We start from the raw sequence: 24267 nt of genomic DNA on the forward strand, positions 1-24267 counted from the left end.
CAGTACTGTGGTGGCAGTGAGCATGTGGGTGAGACGTGGCAAAATGTGAAAGGCTATATTAGTGGCGTTGAGTGCTGTCTGTCCGACTCCTCCGATTCGACCACAAGACCACTGGATGTCGTCGAAGTCGCTATCCGTGATGCCAGGAAATCCGCACCAGCAGGCAACGAGTACCACGTCGCACGCAAATCCCTACAACGCCAAATAGTGAAGGGTCTAAGGAAAAACTGAGAACTCTGGTGGACGTCGAAAGCCTTTGCTACGGGAAATAGCCGTGCCCTATATCAACTGATACGATCGACTGGCTCTAGGGAATCAACGGTCAGCGAAACGATAAGTGAAAGTGATGGCTCATTAATTCACTCGCAAAAACGTCGACTAGAGATATGGGCCGAACACTTCGAAGAAAAGTTAAGCTGGCCTCCTGCAACACAGCCTACGGAGGTAATGCACACGGGCGAATAGAATGTAAACCTTGATCGCCCTTCGGAAGAAGAAGGTACGAAATAGCCCTACTAAAACGTGAGAAAGCACCAGGACCGGACGGTCTGTATCCAGCCATCTTCAAAGAAAGCGGACAATCCCTGGTGACCCATCTGACAAAGCTTATTGGTGCTATATGGGATGAAGAGAATGCCTGCAGAATGTGGCGTGTCGACAGTTATCCCTATCTCCAAAAAGGGTACGCGGACGCTGTTTGAAGACTGCCTTGGCATCAGCCTGGTAGCTGTGGCATCAAAGATGCTCTCTAGCCTCATCCTTCTAAGTTTGACGGAACACAGGGAGAGACAGATCCGTGAAAATTAAGCTGGGTTCTGTCCTGCAAGAGGATGCATCGATCATATTTCCACCCTCCGACAGATTCTGGACCAGCGACACTGCTTCCAACAACCAACAATGGTTGTGTTTCTTGATCTGAAAGCTGCCTTTGGCTTTGTGGACCGTCAAGCACTATGGCAGTGTCTATGGTGCAAAATTGTCTCCCATAACTTCTCGACCCTCCATAAGACGCTGTACGCCAACTCCCGCGGTCGTGTAAAGGTTTACGGGAAGCTCTCGCCTGAGTTCACCACATCAAGTGTGCTGTCCTCTTTCAATTTTCCTCTCCAACCTCGTCATTGATACGATCATGGAAGACTCACTATTAGCCTCTAATACCTGTGGGGTCGAGTTGCTCGCGGGGCGTCCGCTCACAGATACCGAATACGCAGACGACATAGCTCTTCTTGGATCTGACCCCGTTGTAATGCGAAAAAATGAAATCTAAGTAATTCCGCCTCACATTTTGGCATGCGCTTCACACCTGCGAAGTATAAAATGCTACTACAAGACTGTGGGCTCGAACCCTAGCCTCGTGCTTGAGGTCAAACCGACTGACGTAGTAGACACATTCGTTTACCTGGACAGCTTTATCAGTCCCGGTGGTCTCGCGAAAGATGATATTTCCATCCGGATTGGGAAGGCCAGAGCAGCTTTTGTGAACAAGCGTCACCGGTGGCGTAGGCGTGACATCAGCTTATCTGTCTACGGTCCGGTTTACAATGCTACCGTGTGATCCATATTACTGTACGGATTGGAAACCTGGCCACTGCGTGCCGACGACTTCAGAATACTCAGTGTTTGGCTGTCGATGTCTTCGGATCATTGCGCGAGTCTGGTGAGAACACCGAATAAGAAATGCTGAAGTACGTCGAATGGTATTCGGAAGAAATAACACCCTCGATAAATGCATTGATCCCCACCTCACCCTCTTGACAGTCCACCACTGTACGACAAGTACGCGGTTCTTACAGCTGGCAATGATTATGAGCCTTCGGTACAATATTGGATATCAAAAACTTTTCACAGCCAATGGCTGCTTTAGCACTAGGGGGCTCTTGGGAATTAAGCGACCATGATACGACGATCACCAAGAAAGGATGCGGACACGCAACATCCCATATCGCCTTTATTCAACCTCCTGAAAGAGGCCCGCAAGCCCTAGTCGTCATTCTTAGACTGAACGGTAGATCATTTCGAAACCACATGTGGCATGTGGCCTAGGTCCCGTGATAACACCACGACATTGATCGGAAAATGTTCCACGGTAGAACAGAATAATAGTGCGGACGTCCATAATCAGTGTAGATAAATGACGACGGTGACTAGAGGAAACTATGAAGAATTGCTGGCAAAACCCGAAGAATTCGCGCCTACTGAAATACGCCCTCACATAAATCGTCCAACAAAAGAAAAGATTTGCAGGAATAGTCATACCCGACGGCTCACAGACTACACAACGGCACAGACTACAAAGCAATACTAACAACAAAATGCAAGTTAATACTACGAACAAGTAACAGACCTATGTGGCTGGCTGTAAGTGTATCCGATTCTCCGCGTCAGAAGTGGAGCTCCCCCCGACCAGACTAAACGCCGAAAGGTCACCGAGACCAGGCGCACTACATCCATATGCATTCAACGAACTCGCAGCTCTTGCCAGTGCCACCAGTCTGTCTTTACAACACTCCCGTTGGACCGGGCGATCTAACAACAGCTTGAAGCACGGGAATAGTGATGTTGTCTCCAAAATTCAGCAACTACGGGTTACCATCTAATGTCCGTCTACCGTCGATGACCTTTACAACTCCGGTAGCATGCTCTGTCGGACCGCACAGATTCTCCCGTGAACAATCTTGCGTCAAAAACCTGCGGCGAGGCGAAACCGATAGATGATCCATGCAGTGAAAGGTTAAACCGTACGGTCCATGTTATACTATGAAAATCTGGGGTAAGAGGGTTTATCAACCAAAAACAAAGGAAGGTTGGAACTAAGGAAATCCGCTTTCGGGCAGAACCAGCTACCTGCGGTGCCCTACTAGAGGCTCTCCTTGGTCCACTGATGTTCAAAATTTAATTAGTTTCCTGTCGTACCCTAACAGTTCATCATGCTTGTTGGCGGCTCCAACCTATGGAAGGTTAAAAATCTGCAAGGAGCTACAAGCCGACCGAGATAAGCTAGCGTTATCACTTCGAAGGTACGAACTGCAAACCATGACATTCTGTTCCACAATTTTCGACCTTTCCAGGATACCCAAATGGGAGAAGTCAGACTTCTGTCTGTGTGCTGGCTGGGTGTCAGTCCAGTACTTGAGTGGGGGAAACCTCAAGGAAGAAGACAAAGGACATCGGTTATATTGCAGATGAACCAATGGAAGAAAGACTGCTGCTACTCAGTTGGCTACAACAGAGAAAAAATGGAATCTTGGTGAAATATTACAGAAGGTGGAATTATTCGTTAGGATCTGACCGTCCTAACAGAAAGTCAACGAGCACACACTACGGATAACCACCATAGGAGGCACTCTAGAAGTAGGGTCGCACTGTCCTGTACGATGGGAGCGTAAGCGCAGTCTGGTGTTTCCCCCAGGCAGAATGCATCTAAAACTTACATTGAGCTCGGTGCAGCTCTAAACGCCTGTCGTGCGCAGTACCACCACGAGTGAGACTTCCTTGTCTTACACCCTGCTTCCTCAAGATAAGCCAGGACTATTGAGTAATTGGTTCCAGGTGGGATCTCTCAAGGAAATCGCGCTGCTCACTGCCTTGTGGGTCAGACGTATCAGTCAAAGGATACGGTCAGGTCAATCCATCTACCAGTTCCCTGGACATTGTGTCGTGTCTAAACTATCGACCAGAAAAATAAACCAAAACAACCACTTACAGACCGCAAAAGATCTTATAGCTCTCAATGCCCCTACTCTGTCAAGTTTGGCAACGAGCTTCTTTTGCCAAAACCTTGTTTTTCCTTCCTGTTGATGTGTCCTGTGTCTCAAGCACGCCACCCCACTTCGGTCGTGCATCTCGAGCCGCGTAGAACGAGCTCATTTCGCATTCCACTTTTCTGGTGTCTAGTGATCCTGCTGCAACGCTCTATGTTTCAGCTCCACAACTGAGCGAACTTTGTTGAACTGGATTGCAGTAAATAGGCATCTTTGCGGTATACGGTGCCCTTGTTCAATTAAGGTCACTGCAGACCAATGCGACCACGGATATCTGTCGTGTCAGTATGCGCCTCGAAAGACTTGAGCTAAGAAAGATCTTTTTTATCGATACCTTTGTGAACTGTTTCCGTCAGTAGGAAGACGGGACGCTATCACCGTTGTGGGTGATACGTACGTCCAAAATGAGCAACCAAGCTCCACTAGACAGTAATCGTTCAGCTGTAGCACCCTTTCGGTACTTAACTGCTATGCCACCAAAAGGAAGAATTTAGGCAGTAGACTCGGATTCGATACTAAGCGCATACTGGGGGCGGCCTCTTCAATAGTGTGCTGACTCTGGCCATTACTAAATTTCCGCACAAGCTCCCACACTGTACTGTCTGGAGGCCACAAGCCAGTCATGAACTCAGCTGGATCATGTGAATCCGCGTTGCCAATGGAGAGCGCAAATTAGTGATTGCCGTCGCTTTTGGGGTAGGAAAGTGAACTTCGATCGTGCGACTGCAGGCTCGGTTATCAATTATCTTTCCCTCGGAGTTAAGCTTGAAAAAAACGCGAATTCCGTTCGTCGGCTTCGACGAGTTTCAGTGGCTTAACCATAATAAGCTGAGCTGATTGGAAAGCTGCTGGAGACCTACAATAATTCTCATGATCATTGTTTGGTAGATGAAGGAAGGAAGCTATACTCAGCTTTGGGAACATTCTGCCCAGGCCTTCCGACCAGACACTGGATACCGCTGAGATCGGCGGATCTGATTGCTGCCTTACCAACAACTAGCCGCTACAATCGCATGCACCGATCCCTTCAACACCGTGACAGAATGCTGCTGGATTACAAAGATCAAGGGAATGAGGAAGGCTTCCGGTGCTGCCAATAGCCGCACCCTAATACAGTTGATTCGACTACCCAGTTAGAAGATAAGTCTCGGCGAAACAATTTCGAAAAAGGTGAAACAGCAGTTCTTTCACAAAAGCATCGTCTTGAGGGACGAGTATTTGAGCTGGCCTCCTCCAACACAACCTCTGGAAGAACCCAGTTAGTCTGAATGGAACACCGACACCCTCCCTGCCGTCACCAACAGAAATCCGGATCATAATACCATCCGTCCAACTTGAAAAGGTACCCCGCCCTTGTAGTCTGCAGGTAGTAAAGATCCGGTGAGCAGCTTGACAGCCCTACTATGGTAAAAACAATACCTGTAAAATGGAGCGCTTCTATGGTGATTCCAATCTCCAAAAAAGGCACAAGAATGTCATGATAAAGCTACCGTCACATCAACCCGGTAGCCGTGACATCCAAGATGTTACTGTTAAATGACCAATCGACTGTCATTCTACGAGTTAAATGAAAGTGCTTTCGAATGAGTTGTCTGTTGAGATACTACTCACCCGTTTCCTTGGTAGTATACACTATTACACGGGTATATCACACCACCATGACCGGTGGCGTGATAAAAAGATTAAAAAAAGATAAAGTGCCTGCAGAACGATGCACATCAGCAGTTCTTCCTGTCTTCAAAAAGGGTATGCGAACATTGTGTGTAAACCACTGTGGCATCAAATGTGCTCTCTGTTCTTTCCTTCGAAGGTTGACTGAACACATACGGCAGTGAAGCATCAGTGTTGAACATTGATGTCATGCTGTCGATGATGATTATGACTGAACACAGGAAGAGGCATACGGCAGTGATCAGTGTTGAACATTGATGTCATGCTGTCGATGATGATTATGACTGAACACAGGAAGAGGCAGATGTGTGAAAACCAGGCTGGGTCCCACTCTGCCAGAAAGTGTATCGATCACGTTTTTACTCTCCATCAGATTTTCGAACAATGACGCTGACTTCAGGAACCAACAATTATGGTCTTCATTGACTTGAAAGCTGCTTCCGACTATCGATCTTCGGAAATTGCGTGGTGTCTATGGACCCAAATTGTCCCACATAAATTGTTGACTATCCTTCGGGAGCTGTAGCCACCTGCCGAAGATGCGTGACGGTCTACGGGAAGCTCTTACCACTGGTGTCAGACAAGACTGTTCTCTTTCACATTTTCTCTTTGACTTCATCGATATGCTTGTGAAATACTCAGTTGCAGGCTTTAATATCAGAGGGTTCGAAATGTTCCCATGGCGTTTGCTCACAGACATCGGCTACTCAGATAATAGAGCTCATCTCAGATCCGATGCCATCGTAATGCACACCATGTTAGATAACTTAGATACTTCTACATCACGGTTTGGTGTGCGCTTCATACTCTTCTTGTATGACTGAGTAGGCTCGAGTCCGAGCCTCATGCATGTTGGTGAGCCGAGTTCAGTGTATTGTGTGTATTGGTGTCTCAGATCCGCATCGTAATGCACACCATGTTAGATAACTTAGATACTTCTACATCACGGTTTGGTGTGCGCTTCATACTCTTCTTGTATGACTGAGTAGGCTCGAGTCCGAGCCTCATGCATGTTGGTGAGCCGAGTTCAGTGTATTGTGTGTATTGGTGTGTTTAATTTTTGCTTACGTTTACATTGGATAATTCTTTTTCCCTACCCAGCTCAATACTCATGCCCACATTGCGACAAGCACCAACCGAATTCCCGGACAGCACCTCGCGGCTCTGGCGCATCAAGTCCAAATCGGGACCGGATGGGACGCCAGTGATTCGTTACGCGTCGTTTATTGGTCAGCTGAAGCGAATCGCCTTGCAATTTAATCTTCAGTTACAGTCGACCACCCTTACTTCAGATGGGGTGCAGAGAATGGCCTTCGCCTGGAGGTTGACAGCCGAGTGTTTCTCAATCCAACTCAATTACCATAAGTGCTCCTCCGGTTCAAGTGATTGTGAGTCCGGTGGAGGCGGTTCGGCCACATTCGATGAGTTCATAACCATTACATCGGTGTTGTTTGAATTCAACCATGACAAGGTCTTGGTAAGCTCCCCAGCTTTCAATGACGTTTGTTTTCGCTAGATTATGTTGTTTGGCAAAAACACGACAGAGATGCCCATAGGCAATTTTCGTACAATGGTTTAGAAAATTTGTGGAATGTATCTGACCAGTAACAGCGAATCCACCGTATGACCTTACTGATAAGTTTCAAGAACATCGCATTGCTAATGTGTACCTGCCTGTTACTTTTTTCTCACAACTACTCGTTATTATTCTGCAACATCAAATACTTATCGATTAAGCGATTTCCTTTAGTAAATCCCCATCTTACAAGAGCATGATTTCGCTGTCTTGGGGCTTACGTCTGTGATTGACCTATACGCGTCGGAGAGACACCTACCTGTGTAGGTGCCATTCGAGGCCTGTGAAATGTTCTCACCTCGGCTGCACTTATGCTAGAAAAGTGCAACCGAGGATTGTTTGTCTAGTTTAGCCAGCGTCAGCTCATGTTTGACACAGCTGCAGATTCTGACTGGAAGCATCTTTGAAGTTGCGTAGTTGGTGTAGATCGCAATAATTTCACGATTGTACCCTCTAACCGCTTGCATACCACTTTCTCCCCTTGAACAGCCTTGCCCGGAACTGATTCCAGATCTCAACTCAGGCAACTTTGATTCCCTTTCGCAGCACGTTACCAACCTTGTGACTGTCTATGCTGTCCCGGGCAACAAGTAAGCAGAGTAAACTACACATCCTTGATATTGTTGATTGGAATCGGAATATTACCTCAAACGACATACAAACTTTTTAAAGTTACTGTTGTCGTATGAGCAGCGTCAACGATAGTGTTATGGTTCAGCTGTATCACCCTTTTGGTACCTAGCTGCCGTACCACCCGAAGAAAACACGAGGGCCGAAATACTGCCAGGTTGCCCAAACTTAAACAAGACCAGTCGATTTGTAGAGGGTATGTTCAAACCACGAACTTGCCGGTCAGTAAGTTCGTCTCTTAACCACTGAGTCTTCTCGAGATCGAAAGTGTTAAGTTCCGTTCCATCGTACTGAGGAACTGGATCATAACTGCCATCCTTGACCCATGTTTGCCTCTCCAAGAAAATTGATGTGAAGCGTGCGGCCCACCAGGGTACTGTGACTGTGGGCTTTCAGCTGAGATCTGTTACACGCGACTTCGCATGACTAATCTCCGGCCAAAGCCATTCAGCTATGGCAAACCGTGCTTTACATGGGCCCTTATTCCGCCTTCATTGTCCGCTTCGCTGAGCCAGCCAGTCTTCCCAACCGGGTACTCTCTGCGCTCGTTGTGTGACCCCCTGAGGGAATCGCTTCAACAAATATATGGCAAATCTGCTCCCCTCCTCAGGCTGAATTTTCATAAAGTGTGTATGACTTGTTTTCTAGGATTTCCCAAGGTTAGTTCTGGCTCGATGCTGACTGACTGAAGGTCACGTATACGCTCTGTTGATTGCCATTCGGAGAGGGGGGTGAATGTGAGTTTACACGCATCAGTCAGGAATCGCCCTCCTTGAGTAGGAGTCTCCAAACTTTTCAGATCGTGAGCCGGTTGAGAGTAGAGCCTCAGTATACCTTGAAGCCCCTCCAAAGTGAACACATCTCTATATTGGTCGCTTTCACTGATCCTTTCAGATAGTTGTTATTGTTTTTCTATTATAACTTACCATCTTTCAGGTGAAAATAACCAGGGTAAACCTAGCCATACAACCTACCAATGTTATGTTGATACGGGTGACTTCATGGATTACAACACACTATCAATGCTCCACCCGTAGACCAGTTTGTTTGACCAGTCTCGTCAACGTGTGCTTTCGAAGGTCTTTACTTAATCTGTTTGGTAAATTTAGGCAAAAATATGCATGCACATACTGTTCTAAACATTCATACATGCGATCGTATATTTCCTTATAAGCACTTAGTCATATCAGTTCCGGCATGGAGTTCGTGACGTCGTGGCAGACCATTATCTGAGCAGAGCCGTTGGACTGAAGGTAGAACAAATGATGAAAACGGGAAACATCCTATTTTGGGATGCTTGGGTTCATCACGGAAGGTGTTGCCAAACTGGGACGCTAGGTACCCCTAGTCGAGTGATTGAGGACAGTCACAAGACGCAGATTGCAATATGTTAACGTGAATCACATGACGCGCTTGAAACATTTTATATTTGTAGGTCGAAAGCACCGTGAGCAAAGACGCTTGTTACTATGCTTTCGGCCGATAAATACGGAACTCGGCAAATCATGATATTCACTTTGTCTGCTATATCATACACATATCTCCGTTAAATGCTGTGCATCATTGCATTCAGTGAACCTTGTAGCCCTACAACTTCACTAAAAATATCTTCCCCGATCTTATACACTCATTTCCATACCATTTTAGGTTTTGTCACAAGACTCATTTGGAACCCAGCTGAATCTCTTGTTTGTGCTGTTCTTCTCAACTGAATGTGCTGCACCAAGCTGTCTCTGTTTCAGTTACTACGATGTTGGAGAAATCACAATACACTGTATAGAAATAATACACTATTCATAAGGTTGGTGAAAACTCTTCGACAGCCCACGACCGATCGTTATGTGGTACAGGCCCTGATCCGATATCAGCTCTTCCGTCTCATAACATTGGCAATGGGCTTCACGGCTTAACCCCAGAAGTGTCGAGGTACTTGCCACAAGTGGATCTTACGAGCACGAAGTTTACGTACTTGTACTGTTTACCCCATTGTCGGTCGACACAGTGAGCTTTACTCAAAACTTGACCTTCCTATCGATAACACCCTCTCCTTCTGGAGAATATTAGTAGGATCACTATAAACTTTTCTCTCACGTCAGTATGACGCCAGTAGTGATTGTTTACCCGTGAAAGGAAGAAGGCATTAGCTGCGCAGTTGTTTATTAGAGAAACACCAGACGAACACTTACAGACTATTGGACAGGGGAGCAAAACTCTCATATGCATCTTGTTTACAAACTGAACGTCTCTTCCTGAATTTCTCTCGATATTCATTTACAGACTATGGACAGGGGAGCAAAACTCTCATATGCATCTTGTTTACAAACTGAACGTCTCTTCCTGAATTTCTCTCGATATTCATTGACTGTTATTCAAATGCAAACAAATGCTACAAAGCGACTCCACAAATTCCGTAATAGATCTCACTTTTCAAGGGACGTGAAGCGGGTTTACGAGAAAACACACTACTCGCACGCCTCATCAACAGTATCCACCGTTACACCTGTATTTTCAATCACGTTCCGTTAGACCCAGGTATGTTGACCTACGTAGGCCGCTTTCGCCTTTTAACCTCTGTTGGCCGGTTATCTTTGTGAAGAAGCAGGAATATAGGTAAAACATGTCCTATGACTCAATTATTGTCGCTCGAGGATTACGGCGGTAAAACTGGAGTGGATCGATCGGAATTGATCAGAACTCCACCAGCTCAGCAGCAGTGAATGCCAATGCGTGCTCGAGAACGTTCAAACCTAAATCGTTTGCCCAATAACAAAACAGTATTGTTACTTTTCAGACATGGGGGAATAATGAAAATGAACAATGCTGTGTACATTGTTGCTAAGGGGAGAAAATCCCCTTGGGGTGAAATTTTGCACGAATGAACGATTTTTCATATTGCAAGCGATTCCTCTATGGAATTTAGTAATTCGCTGGCTGATTTTGTTTTTTCGGGTGCCATTTCAAGGTGCCAATAGCCTCCACTGTTGTGGAGACAAAGTTAAAACTTATCAAGTGAGAAAAACTGGGGCTTTGGTTTAATTAATATGAATAGTATATTATGATTGCTCAGGTACATACTGGCCAAGCGTCACGTATCTGGTCTGCACGGTTCCAGCGCAGATGCCATCTCCCTTCATCGTCAAAGTCACTTGACTGATTCGGCTGAGGCATTCGCTGGTCGATAGCCCAAGTGTTGTGCTCTGAATCTGACGTGGTACAAAGCTCAACATGTGATGGAGTAACCATGTTCCGTGAGTAGGCTAGTGACGTGAACTTTTGTCACGTGGCCGTGAGGCACAAGCCAGTCGATATACACAACGGCGAGTGGTTAGAGCGTGAATTTACTGACCGGAAGGTCCGTGGTTCGAACCCGACCTTTGCCTCTCGACTCCTCTGTCTAGGCTTGGGCAACCTGGCAGTATCCCAGCCCTCCTGAAACCTTCGGATGGCATGGCAGTTAGGCACCGAAAGGGTGCTACAGCTGAACAATACACAACGACACCTAATGAGGAGGGTCCGTCTCGGATCAGTCGACCTCCCAGCCCAACTGTTAGTTGATCATTCATTCAAATTGTTTGTCGTAATGTACCGATAGTGGTGCCTTTGAAATCTCACAGCTTCTCTGTTTGAGCTGACTGCGTGTCTAAAATCGATGGAATTCTATCTGAATGAATGGTTTCAACTTGAATTACCACGAGCAACCTCCTTGGTCCGATGGAGCCTATACCTTGGTGACCCTTATTCCAGAGATGAATGAATGTTATTTCCCATATTTGTTTATGACAATTAAACTAGCTGATCACCCCGGCTTATTTTCGGGGTGATCCTTTGTGCTTGTTGGTCCATTTTCCTGATGATGAACCCAACTGCCAGGCGTTAACTGCATTGTTGAATCATCCAGTTTTGCTAGAGCACGCTATATTTCATATTTGGTGCAACTTCGGTAGGGCCATTCAAACGTCAACCCGTCCTCAACAACGGTTTTTTCACCATCTTCTCGTTTACTGCGGTATTATTGTCATACTCTAGTTTCTCGGGGCGTAACCTTTCCGAGATTCCCTTGATTCTCTATTTTGATTTACCTACATAGTCCGTTCGGTCTCGACTCTTGTTCCTTCAGTTGTCGTTGGCGACATACGACTATCACTTGAATATATATCCACCTATGTTTGTTGTGTATATGGCGGTCTACATGGCGACTGTTGTGAGTGACCAGGTTACGGGGGCACCATAGATAGATAGAAACAGTTCCTGAGGTAGCTTTGTAATGGCTGAAAACTGTTCGACAGCCACTGACCGATTCTGGTCTTCTTGGGCCTCAAGAAGGGTGGAACCGGTCGTTGGGCGTCAAAGAGCTTTCAGCAACCTTATGGTTAGTTTCCTTCATAAAAATGTACTGCGACTTCTCGAATATCGTACCACCTGTTAAATGAGGCATCCTTTGTGCAGCACATGCAGTTAAAGAACATCATAAATGAGAGATTCAAATGGAAGTCAGGTGGCTCTTCTCTGAAAATCAAAATCGGATAACTTATTTTGCTTTTCTCCCCGCTAACTTCATTAATTTTTCTCCCATCACTTCATTAGGATCGATCGTGCACGAGCGTATATGTGCCTCGAGGCGATTGAACAGGATTTGTCTATGCTGAGTCAGGTGTCACGATCACCAGACGCCAGTGCGGATCAACGAGGAAGTTCCCTGAATAGCCTACCCTCGTTTACCTCTCTACGTCAACAACTGGGCAGTCGTAGTGATGTATTTGCCCTACGTACACTCGTAAATCAATCTATGGTTGGCCATTTTGTCGGTCGGTCTGGAGGCCGCTTGGCTCGACTGACCTACCTAGTAACTCCAGCCCAAGCCGCAGTATTTCGCGCTGGAAATTCATCAACTGGGTCTAGGAAACCTTCGGTCAGCTGCTCAATCGTAGGAAAAGGTTCGACCGAGGGATTGGTTGGAGGCCACATGGCACGAGTGGGTCTCCGTCCCCGTATTACCTATCCGGAGTTTGTGGATACTGACGGATGTCAGTCGTCTGGTCCTCAGCAGCTTGCTTTTATACCACTAGTCACGCTTCAAGAGGATGCCCATGGCAACCGGTGAGGTGCTTTATAGTTTACTGAGTTCTTATGATATAAGATGGTTCGCACAATTCATAAGTGACAGTTTGTTCCCTGCAAGATATTACTTTCTCAAGTCACTTACTTTGCTTTGTTGCGGCTGATTTCTACGAGGGGTTGTGTGAGATCCATGAATTCCCCGGATTGCAGCTGCCAACGCTTGACGGTCATGACAGTGATCGAGTTGTGACCCATCATCTTTCCAGCTACGAATGCCGTAGACAAATCGGACACTAAGATCTACAACGTCTCATTTGTCCGCATTAAGCCATTTTTTCACTTGACCTCTAGGACGACAACGCTTATCTCTGCAAGGGCTCGGGTTGAGGACCATATCCGTCAACTGCTCGTTCTGTTTGTAGGAACGCCCCCAATAACGGTTATGGTGCAAGTTACAATCGCCTCTCTTTTCAGTGCCCACTTGCAGAGACCAGGCAAACGTTATCTCTTCTATGACGTAGTCAAAGGTAGTTTCAAATGATTTGCCGAAAGTTGCCTTTTTAGGATTACTATTATTGCTATTATTGTCTTTGTATTATAACTGGAGACAATACTTCACTAAAAATGGCGTCCCTAATGGAGAGCAACCCTGCAACGTGAGGAATACTGAACGTCTTTGATAACACTAGTAGTAAAAATATGGGGGAAACGGCTCATGAAAGGCTATGGTCTACTGTAGTTCACCTTCTCTCCGTTACTAACCACAATAACCTGACTGAACTGTAGAGAGGAGCTTGAGTTGATTAGGCCTAAGAATTAGACAGTTTGCTATCTCCAGTAAAATGTCACCAAATTAAAACGTTTAAAAATTCGAACAAATTCACACCCGGCTACTATGTCGTTCTTGATCACACAACCTCAATGGATGGAAAATTCGCACTCCAGAAAGTCCACATACCGAACTGGAACTCCACTTGGCTGTTCTAACTTCCATCTTGTTTCGGTAGCTTGCATCTAACGGCACTCGTTGTAATTTTGGGCAGAAAATTCACCGTTTCCACAAATGAGCAGGTGTGCATCGATTGCCGAATAGTTCGTCGAGTTTGTCACTCTTGGCTAATTTGCCTAACATCTGAGCTTGAATCAGCCACTCGCACATCCAGCGAGTATCTGACGGTGAGCAATGACCGCTCCACGGTCAGAAAGTGCTCATACATGCATTTGTGCATCAGCTTTGCAAGAAACTTTCATGTTAAACTCCATAGGTTCACAAAAACGTCTTGTTGTGCTGTTCAAAGATGAATGAATTATCTGACAATTATATGGCTTGCCCAAATGTAATTGTTTATTTCCACTGTTCGAAGAATGGGTCTCGTATGTTTGAAAAATATTGTGTAACCTTACTGATTCGGAAACCACTATCTTTAGGTGTGCCTTGGAGTTTCTTCGTAATTTCTCCTTGTCGTTTGTGTACGAGTCGATGTTCTACAAGGGACTTCAGTCCACAATAAGTACTACGAAGCCCCATTCGAACCTATTTGTGCCCCTAGATTCAACCTATCACAGGCCGCCTCGCATCCAAAGTGGGCAGCCCTCCATTCCCCTTTGGTCAGAGACGACGTTGATTTACCGGCACCTCGTATTTTTTGCGCCTTACTGTTTGCAGTCTACCTGACTTTGCGAAACCGGATGACATCACATGCGTGGCGATCGAGGCGGAATTCGTGCTCTACCTGGATCCGCCCGTACCGCTTACGTCGGATGCTGTACATCAGCTGCAGCATATTACGGGTAAGCTCCACAGACTGTAGTCCAAATATAGTCCGTTGTCTTTGTAGCGCAGCTGTACGGATTGGTGGTGTCATTTTGGGAGACTGTTCGCTGTTTCGCAGACATCTGATGTGCTACCAAACAATCGTTGTGTTTCGTCCGTGTGCTAGGTAGGAATCTTCGATTCTGTCTCAAGAAACATTTTTGCGTCTGCAACTGCTGTCAAGGCAGTGGTTCTTGACGGCTTTCGCTATTCCTCGGTTGACCGCTCACATCTGCACAAACAGCCCGAAAACTACTTTGAATTATGGCGTTGTTAGTTCATTGGTAACATCCTTTTGTGATTCTTAGAAGAGAACAGACCTTCGAGTGCTTATCTCCCACCCGGAATTCAAAGTTCTTCCCCTTGAGGTTCAGCTATAGTACACCACCAGGCCAGTCGCTCATAAACACCTCTCCTAATTGCCTCGTTGATCATGCCCATAACTATCCACCCGGGCAAATCACATCACCGTCCTTTCAGCTACCATCGTCCCGTATCCACAGACCCGCAAAAAGGGGGTAGGACACTGTTTGAAGGCTAAGATTTGCTGTGAAGTTCCTCTTCCTATCTCAGGTGCGTCCTTTTTCATTCAGTCCACACACTTGTTCCTTTTCAATGAGCTGTGAGCGATAGAGAATCCGTATCTTCCATCTGACGGGAGTGAAGGTACCTTAGACTATACCGGGTGTTCATGAGTGACACAAATGCAGTTGTAAGTCAAGCGTGATTTTCGGACTAAACTTGGAATTCGGTTGGTGACACACCCCGCAGACGATACCTACAGCCCGCTCATGATGCCATCAGTTGGAATGGTTCACTTAAGTTGGGTTCGGCTGACTGACGGTTCCGTGGTGCTTTTAATTCCCCGACGTTTCATCGCTTCCAGTTTTTATTCTTAGTGTTTCACCAGGACTGTATGATATATTTATTACCTTTGAATGAGTAGTCAAGAAGCCTTGTTCCAATAAAACGTAACCGCGGTTGCCCACGGAACTCGAGAACGGGACCGCGTTCACTTATGAGAAAAAATCGACAATTGAAACACTTTAAAATTCATAGTTTTCAGTACTGGATAATATCCAGTGCAGCATGGATACTGTAGACCAGAACTTTAACGTGGACAGCAGTTTCGATGTCCCGAACAGCGAATGGTTCTGAGTGCCCTATTTGTCAGCCCGATGCCTATGTATTTCGTTCAGTTAATCTTTAATGGGCTTTGGAATAATCACGAAATGAACTGTAATTTCCTTCTGTGATTAGAAAGCTCAGATTACGTAGACCTGGCGTTCGGCGTTGTGCTGGCTGTAGCACTAGTTTGGCACTCGTTAAGAGTGCCAGTTGCCTCCTGGGTAGACTCCCTTGGCCAATTAGTTCCACCCAAAGCGAGTTCTTCCATTTTCTCATCTGTGTTCCCTAGAGCGGTTGGTAACTAGTATCCCATGAGTTTTCTATCCACTTCACATATAAGGCGTACCATTTTTTATTGTACCCTTTAGGGGAGCCAATTGTGTCTCAGAACAACGTATCCGATGCTGACCTCGACACGTAACCCGAAATGTTCAATCTATCGTTATTATTAAGTGCACTTGGTTTTGTCCCATGGGGGCGAGATGACCCAGTGGTTAGAGTGCGAATTTACTGACCGGCAGATCTGTGCTTCAAACCCGGCCACTCCATCACGACTTCTGCTGTCTAGGCTTGAGTAACCTGGAAGTATCCCAGCCCTCGTGCTTCCCTCGACTGGCATGGCAGCTAAGCACGGAAAGGGTTTTACAGCTGTACGGCTAGATTCAATTTCAGCAACGCAGCTGGCAAAAATAAACTGTGGTGAAATGGTGTCTCGAAGATGACGGTTTTATAAGTTAAGTTCCCTAGTCGTAAGTTTCCTCCAAAGTCCCGAGATAACTCTGGTGTCGTTTGACAAACAGAGAATCAGGTACAGCATTCCGTTCTTGTCATTGTTCCCCCCCCCCGGATAGAATTCAAGTCCTCAAAGTTTTCCTTGCCAGAACTTGTGGTTTTATTGTTCATCGTTCGAGCTCATGTGCAGTCACACCCTTCAGACACTACACTATTAACACTTATCTTTGAGGAGTGGCTTGGGAGCTGCTGCATATTCGAGGAATGATGTTTATGGATGATCTCAGTGGCATTGTTCCGGTTCCATACAGTGCGGCCGATTATGGAACCTAAACTCGGAATTTTCACATCAAACACTGTCTGTCTCGTTATAGAGGACGCACTGTGATAACGGATCATATTCTCAATTACTCCTGTGTGGCACTTTAACCTCACAGTGAGTAGTTGTTTCTGAACTCAAAACCGCTCTCTCTCTCTCCTACTTTGTTTCCTTCTCTTTTTGAATCCCCTACCAATAACCTCATTCCCTCCGCTGCTGATAAAAACGCTAGCGGCTCAGGTAGCGTAGGTGACCGTTGGTTGAACTAGGCAATTGATAAGTGACTTCGCTGGGTTCAGAGGATTGACCACGGACGAATCGCAAAATTTTGATGGCAAGAATAGATACGGGGGGGTGTTTTCTGAAATCGTAGCGTTTTCGCCAATAGTCCCGCGCCGAACTATCTAGTGATACGCCGTTCCTCAGCGAGTTGGTCAGTCACTCACTCAGGTCATAGAGGAAATCTGTGAGCAGGTGAATAGTACTTGCCTAGTTTTATTCCTAAGATTTCTGTGATCTGCACTTATCCAACTGCGATTCAGACGTCTACCTGACATCAGCACCCTTCTGGTAAAGGTGAACAACACACTTTCTTGTCGAACATAGCTTTGGTGAACATGTGAAGTAAGGTGAGCAAAGCATATATAGGTCTTAGGTCCCCAGTTGCCCATTATACCCCTGAGAATAGTACGTCTTAAGATAGTGAATATCATAGTAGTCACAGTGCTACCCGATATCGCTTTCAACTACCTGAATCGATCATGAACAATTTTCAGAAGAATTAGCCCAAACGAACTGCGCTGTCTACTCACATTAGCCTGTCTCCCTTTTTTTCTGTACACTACCATGTGCCGAGCCGACTTGGCAAAAAATTCGCCCATTCGCACTTCTTACTTGCCCTTTTATAGGTCTGGCCGATTCTGACTTTGGAATTTTGGATTCCACGGAAGAACAAGATTTGGTCCAGGTCATTCTCAGTCGTCATGGACAAGAACATCTGTATGGGATCAATTCACATTTGGTAGGCTGTTGTTCATCATGTTCGAAAAGTTTTCTTTGTGTCGCTAATCTTCCTTCACCTCAGCATCCCGTCTATCTTTTTCTTTCGATCAGCGAATGCCCAACATGACACAACACTCGTACGAAATTCGATCAAATCTTCGAGGTTTTCTGGTCTCTCAGATTCCCTTTACTTGTTCCAATCAGCTGAGCCCCATCATCTCCTTGCTGCGCCAACATGCATCGGCCAGCGCATTTTTCGAAACATTTGTGTTACATCCGCGAAAACCAGTTGTTAAAGGTAAGCCGTGACACAAACTTTTCTTTACAGCTCTATTCGTAACTTCAGTCTCATATTTCCGGTCGTGCTTTAATCTCTTCTCCCTTCTTTCATTTAGATGACTCGCTAACCTTCCACTTCACTGTCACCATTGAGTCGACCAGTTTGGTGCATGTGCAGTTCGATCATCCTTGTGACGTGAACCGAACCGTTCAGTGTAAGTGCTCGTTTTTCTCCTGGCCTCTGTACCCCATTGCACCACTCAGTTAGCAGTCACTCAGGTACAGACAAGCCTCCACAATAACCGCTGTGGGGACTCGTCCCTGAGCACGTTGTCACACCGGGCGCGTCACCTTGTCTGTCCCTATATAAGCCCCGAGTTCGTCTGTGCAGCGTAGATGGGACAGCTGCGTCTTATTGAGGTTCGCGAGAATCGTGCCATAGTGGTTGCATTCTGTGTAGGCCACGAAGGGGCTTTGACAGGACTCTCCAGAAGCGATTACCGTATGACATTCATCGCTTTGGAGGGGCTTTATTATATTTTTGGTGAGTTTATTGTTACTACCATAATAAATAATGCTTTTGTGATCTCTGTGTCAGTTGCACGCTATAAACTCTTTCATTTGCCGTATCAACCCGCAGTCATATGTTTCTTTTGTTTCCAGTACCTCGCGTTCCGCACTTGGCCCATGATGCTGTGATTGAACTTCTTCGATAATCAACTAGTTTCCCAAAGAGTTCGAATTTGTCTCCTCGTTATTACCTAGGCAACAATGGGGAATTGTGCCCAACAGCTTAGCAGTTGTAGTTTAGTTCCCATCGCGACTACGCGAAAGCTCAACTGAAAAGCATATTGTTTTCTCGTATTGTTTTTTCTCTGCTTGTATCACCACGTCGCATGCAATCTGATGGCACACCCTTCTTCATTTTCCTCAGTGGACATTGAAATTGGCCAGTTTGAGGTGGAACGAGCAACCATAAATTGTGACCATTACATATCTGATGAAAATCAGTCGGGCAACCCTGGGATTAGTGTTGATCCTTTACCCATCCTGGCGCGGTCCCATGCCCTTCCAGTTGGCTTGGTATGGGTACTCACTTCTCTTGGCTGTCCGACTCATCGCCAACTTCCTTTGATGATTACCAAACCTCAACAAACTTACCATGATGAGGATGGTGTTGAATCAGGCGATCAGTCCTCAGCAGCGCGTTTCCAATCGCTCACTTCCCCAAAACTCTTAGGTGAACTGCGTAGCATGCTTGCGCGGGCTCGCTCGCATGTCATCATACAAGACGCCACTGGGACTGGCGGAGTTCTTAGTGGTGCGGACCGCTTTGCCGCCTTGGACCTCGAAGCGCCCTTGATGCCCACGACGACCGTTGCTCCGACAAGCGGCCTAAAAATGGCCCCGCTTCCTCCTGGTGTGCTGGCTACTCCACCCCCAATGTTTTCCAATTCGGAGGGCCACCCGGGTAAGTCAATGGATGTGTTTGGTCCATTCTGTTCGCAACTTGAAAATTCCATCCTCTGCATGCCGTAACACACGCATTCTTCATGAGGGGTTTAAATACTCAACTGCGCAAAAAATTTCGGAACAGTTTTCTGATGTTGCAACTCTTCAATGAAACGATGAGTTGTCGAATGAGTGGACTATGTTCCAGAGACGCATGCCACAAATTTGGTAACATCATGTCAGACAACCCTCCCGTTTGACTGTGTTGTTGTGTTACTGCCTTTGTTTACAGAGGTAGGTGGTTCTAACGAACCTGGCCAGCTCAATCACAGGACTCGCTGGACATTCTTATTCATTCCCCGGTTTTATTTTTGGGGTTGCAGGGTGCCTAGATCGTTTCGTGTGCCGCTCGGCGCAATCTGACCATGGTTTTGGACGTAATGCACTACTCATAAGTTTGCTGAAAACTCTTCGACGGCCCACGACTTGTTTCATCCTTCTTTAGGCTCATCAGATAGCTGCTGTCCCCGAGTTTCCATCAACCTTATGATCTGCTTGAATCAAAATTGCGCGAAATTCGACTTATACACTCATCTGTAAACCCAGTTTGGTTTGACGGAAGACTCACCTGAATCTCTGGTTTGTGGTGATAACAGTGAGTCCCGAGAGGGGCAAAACCGCTCGTGGGCTGTCGAAGAGTTTTCATCAACCTTATGAGTAGAGTATCACCTCAACACATTGGATATCGTAGCAACTGAAACATGAGGCGCCCTGGTTCAGTTGAGAACATCACAAATGATAGATACAGCTGGTTTCTAGGTGGATTTCCTGTAGAAACCAAATTGGTATGCAGATGAGTGTACCAGTCGAGTGTCTGCGGTTTTGCGCTAGGGTCCCCTGGCGTAGGTCTATGGGACGAAAATCTGGAAACGGTCGCTGATCTGCTATATGGTGATACTGCAAAATTTAGTACGATCAAGCCCAAATTCTTCAAAACAAGCCAGTCTGTTTTAGCACTACGTCCACCTACCTGGGTAGCTACATAGGTCCCGACATCACATTCCGCTACCTCTGACGCCGGTCTGTGCCTACCACTGGTAAACTATACACTGCCGTAGTGTAGCAGCGACATATTTGGCCTCTGTTTGCAGAAAACAACCGCTATCTCCCAAGTATTACCCTGATCTGGGGTCAACCGTGTTCAGCAGAAAGCACGAGGGCTGGGATACTGCCAGGTTGCCCAAGCCCAGACAGGGGAAGTCGAGAGGCAGAGGTTGGGTTCGGACCATAAACCTCCCGGTCGGTGAATTCGAGCTCTAACCAATTGGGCCATCTCGCCCCCGTGTTAGGGTACATCAGACGGTTTCTGGCAAAAACCCTCCCGATAGACGAGCCAGCTACACTCGATTGGTGTCACTGACGAATTTACCTGTTTTGCTCACCTCTTAGAGCCCCTTTCCATAGTCAGATGCAGGACAAAAACGACCAGTCCATGACTGTTAGTGCAATATGGAAACCTTAACCTGTAAACTCGGTTGAGTTGACAACTGTCCTCTCTTCCTATGGACACTCGTGGTCGAGGCGTACTAACAGCTGTTGACACTCATGTAGGGTACCGGTGACACTTGCATCCAGTCTGTTGGTTTTAAGCCATAGCTGTCACGATCTCCACTTCATCGGAAAAGTGGACTATTTCACGTCAGTGGGCGGGCCATGTAGTAATAAACCAAAGGTCATACTACGGGTCCTGTGTATAAGGTTAACAAATTTATAGAACATAACGGGGGACGGAAAATGAAACGATCAGACCCACAGTTTGTTAAATAACACCCATATTCAATGCCCATCCGTGGGCCATGTAGTAATAAACAGAGGTCATACTATGGGTCCTGTGTATAAGGTTAACAGATTTATAAAACATAACGGGGGACGGAAAATGAAACGACCAGACCCACAGTCTGGTAAATAACACCCATATTCAATGCCCATCCGATTCCCTAATTCCCGTTCCCGTAGTTGGGCTACCCAGAAGACTATTGTACCCTAATGTGCACTCCCCGCAATGGGCAGCAAACTTTCCTCACAACTTGCTGCTTAGTGGGTAAAACTGAACTTGAGATGTGGACTCTCCAGGGTAACTATGCTGAGAGAGAGGGATGCCTGTTAAAGAGCGAATGATTTGAACTTGAACTCTCCAAATCCCCGCAAACACCTAAAACAAGATCAGAAATTCGAGAAATACACTCATTTGCAAATCATTTTGGTTTTCACGAGAAACTCAAGTAAATCTCTTGTTTATGATCTTCTACAACTGAATGTGCTGCACACAGGCCGCTGAAAACTCTTCGATGAAGCGTTTTCAGCAACCTTGTGAGTAGTTTCCTTTATGGAAATCAGAAATTTTTCAGCAGGTTTCAGGCGTTCGTAGCCATACCTACCTGATTGGGAAGTCCTGACGGGCGGGTCAGTCGATCGTCAAAATCAAGATAGTTACTGGTTCATAGCTTGAGTAGTCGGAAAAACCAATCATATCGCTCAAACGTGAACATGTTCGCCTGATCAGACGTGGAAATTCGGATGCGCTGGTGTGGTAGCGGTAACACATTCACCTCGCATGTCGAATATCCTAAGCACAACCTGTTTCGTAATAAAAAAAAACACAATTGAATTGTTTGTTCATTGCTCCTCTTCCAACCTTACCTTCTTTTGTTCCTCGAAGGTGATCTGGTAAACAACGTGCTCTCAAACGTTCGATACGCGGATTTTCCTGCTAAGTGTCATCCGAATGTCATGCAATCAGCCTCATCACCACAACCTAGTTTCAATCCGCGTTCCCTTCGATTGGATGATTTGCTCATTGACAATCTGTTCCAACAATGCCCGGGGTCATCACATTCCTCGGCTTCTGCAGACCATACCCCAACTGGAAGTAAAAATGCCACCTCTGCCGTCCTTGGGGTTACCGCCCCGCCTAAACAATTCCCTGGAGCCCGAGATCTCGGGGACAGTTTGTCTTCCCCTCCAACATTGTCTGTCCATGCTCCGCTTCTAGGCAATCAGGCAGGAGTGTTTTCCTCGTCGGGTCCACAACAGTCGATTGGGAACGCCAACTATCCTTTGCCACCTTACGCTGGGCGTACCGTTCAAACTGCCACGCCTCCTGCTGTACCGCTGTCAATCCCAGGAACCTTTACTCAGACTCCGATTCTCGTCAGCCAGATGACGAGTGGCTCAAAACATCCTTCAGGTAATGGGTCTTCTCTTCCGTTTCGTGCACTTCCCGGTACGTTTTCCGAATGTTTGGCCTTTTAGGGGTTTGCAAACAAGGAGTGAACCGGTACCCATCAGATGTTCGAATAGGATAATTCAACATATATACCACCTCCCACTGTACTTGGTGTTTCTGGAAATGATGTGGTCAATCCTATCGGTCGGCTGGATCGAAGTCAGATAGCTGTGTTGCAGTCTGTGAGAAGCACAACTATTGAAATACTGACCGTCTATCCGTGTCCACGTAGTTTCTGGCTACCTTAAAGCTGAACACCGTTTTTTGTGCTCCAAAATCCAATATTCCCACGGACAATCGGTTTGTCTGTTCGCGATTGTCCGCAACTTATTTTAATCTGCCCCATTTCGGTAATTGGCATAATCATCCATACATATGCCTATCTTTGTGACTTGCTTGCCTGGTATGACCATACCGATGAATTCAAAAGCTGTCCACGTTTGCATCAGCTTGTTAGGTATCGTGCGGTTCTACAAATTCTTTTTTGTGGGTTGGCTAACTAAGGATATTGTTCAAGAAGGTTAGTCATATGGATGACTTTCTCATGTTGGATTTTAGCTGTTTATGCCTGGTCTCTTTATTCAACCGAAAAGTGCTGAAATACCGTGCTAGTACCTCCCGGTGTATGTCATTTGCCAAACGATGGTTTGGACGGACTTCAATCGACGCTACTTTGGCTGGCGATGGAAATTTAGTCATGGGTTAGAATTTACTTGATAAAAAGCCATCCTCCCTAGACCAGTAGATGAGGTTTGTCAGATTAAGGTGAGTGAAATGTAATCTGGGTATATTTGTACACCGTTTTCCAAAGGACGCGTTGCAATCCATTTTAAACCGTACTTGATAAAAGTTTGCCGGTGATTAGAAGAACGGAAAGCGGGACAGTGGGGTCCCCTTGACGTGCTTCGTCTTGTTTGTGGATGAAGTTCTCGTGGGACACGACAGACCACCAATCATGGTGGAGTGCATCGGGCCACTCAGTTACAGTCAGTATCGTGTTTTGGACTTTTCCCGCGAAAGCTTTGTAAGGATCAGTCCTGTTGATGCCACTTTATTCATGTATGCTGACCTCAACGTTGCGTGGGTTGATGGGTACCTTACTGTTGACTGTTTTCGTCAGGTCCATTGGGTTTCTTGTGTACCTCCTGTTTATCCTAGCTCTTCATTTGGACACTGTGTTCCTCATGGTTGAGATTCAAGCACCAAACTATTTGCTGATGTTTTAGGGATGATGATGCTGCTAACGGACGTTACCTTTGTTCTTCTCTCTTCCAGGTGGATCTAATTCCAGTAACAAATCGTCCGCTTCTAACAGTGGTTCCATGCTGGTCAATCTTTTGAATGAAGATCCACTCCCTCCGTCAAATCCCGCGCTCCTCTCTCACCTGCCACATCCTCCTGCTTCTCGAGGTCTGCATCTCTCATCCAGCCAAACGGCTCCCATGATCCCGGGTGTTCTAGATTCTAGTCGAGAGTCGTTTATGCCGAATCGCCTCCAATCCTCTGCACCGGGTTCATCACCACCGTCAGCTGCAGCTTCAGGATTGTCATCGCCCACAA

The 24267-nt window shown here is 46.3% G+C and overlaps 1 protein-coding gene across 1 annotated transcript in view; it reads left to right on the forward strand.

Annotated features, from left to right (window-relative positions):
* Positions 1-6543: 6543 nt before the first annotated feature.
* T265_07978 (hypothetical protein) overlaps positions 6544-24267 on the forward strand; it is a gene marked incomplete at both ends in the record, with an annotated part of 29405 nt that continues 11681 nt past the window's right edge. Inside the window, 8 exons of the mRNA XM_009173655.1 lie at positions 6544-6909; positions 7435-7598; positions 12223-12735; positions 14363-14487; positions 17597-17709; positions 17871-17988; positions 18904-19440; positions 22141-22704. Coding sequence (XP_009171919.1) covers positions 6544-6909; positions 7435-7598; positions 12223-12735; positions 14363-14487; positions 17597-17709; positions 17871-17988; positions 18904-19440; positions 22141-22704 — 2500 coding nt within the window. The remainder of the gene's footprint in view (positions 6910-7434; positions 7599-12222; positions 12736-14362; positions 14488-17596; positions 17710-17870; positions 17989-18903; positions 19441-22140; positions 22705-24267) is intronic.

This window comes from Opisthorchis viverrini, assembly GCF_000715545.1.
Source record: "Opisthorchis viverrini unplaced genomic scaffold opera_v5_192, whole genome shotgun sequence".
Classification (NCBI taxonomy): domain Eukaryota; kingdom Metazoa; phylum Platyhelminthes; class Trematoda; order Opisthorchiida; family Opisthorchiidae; genus Opisthorchis; species Opisthorchis viverrini.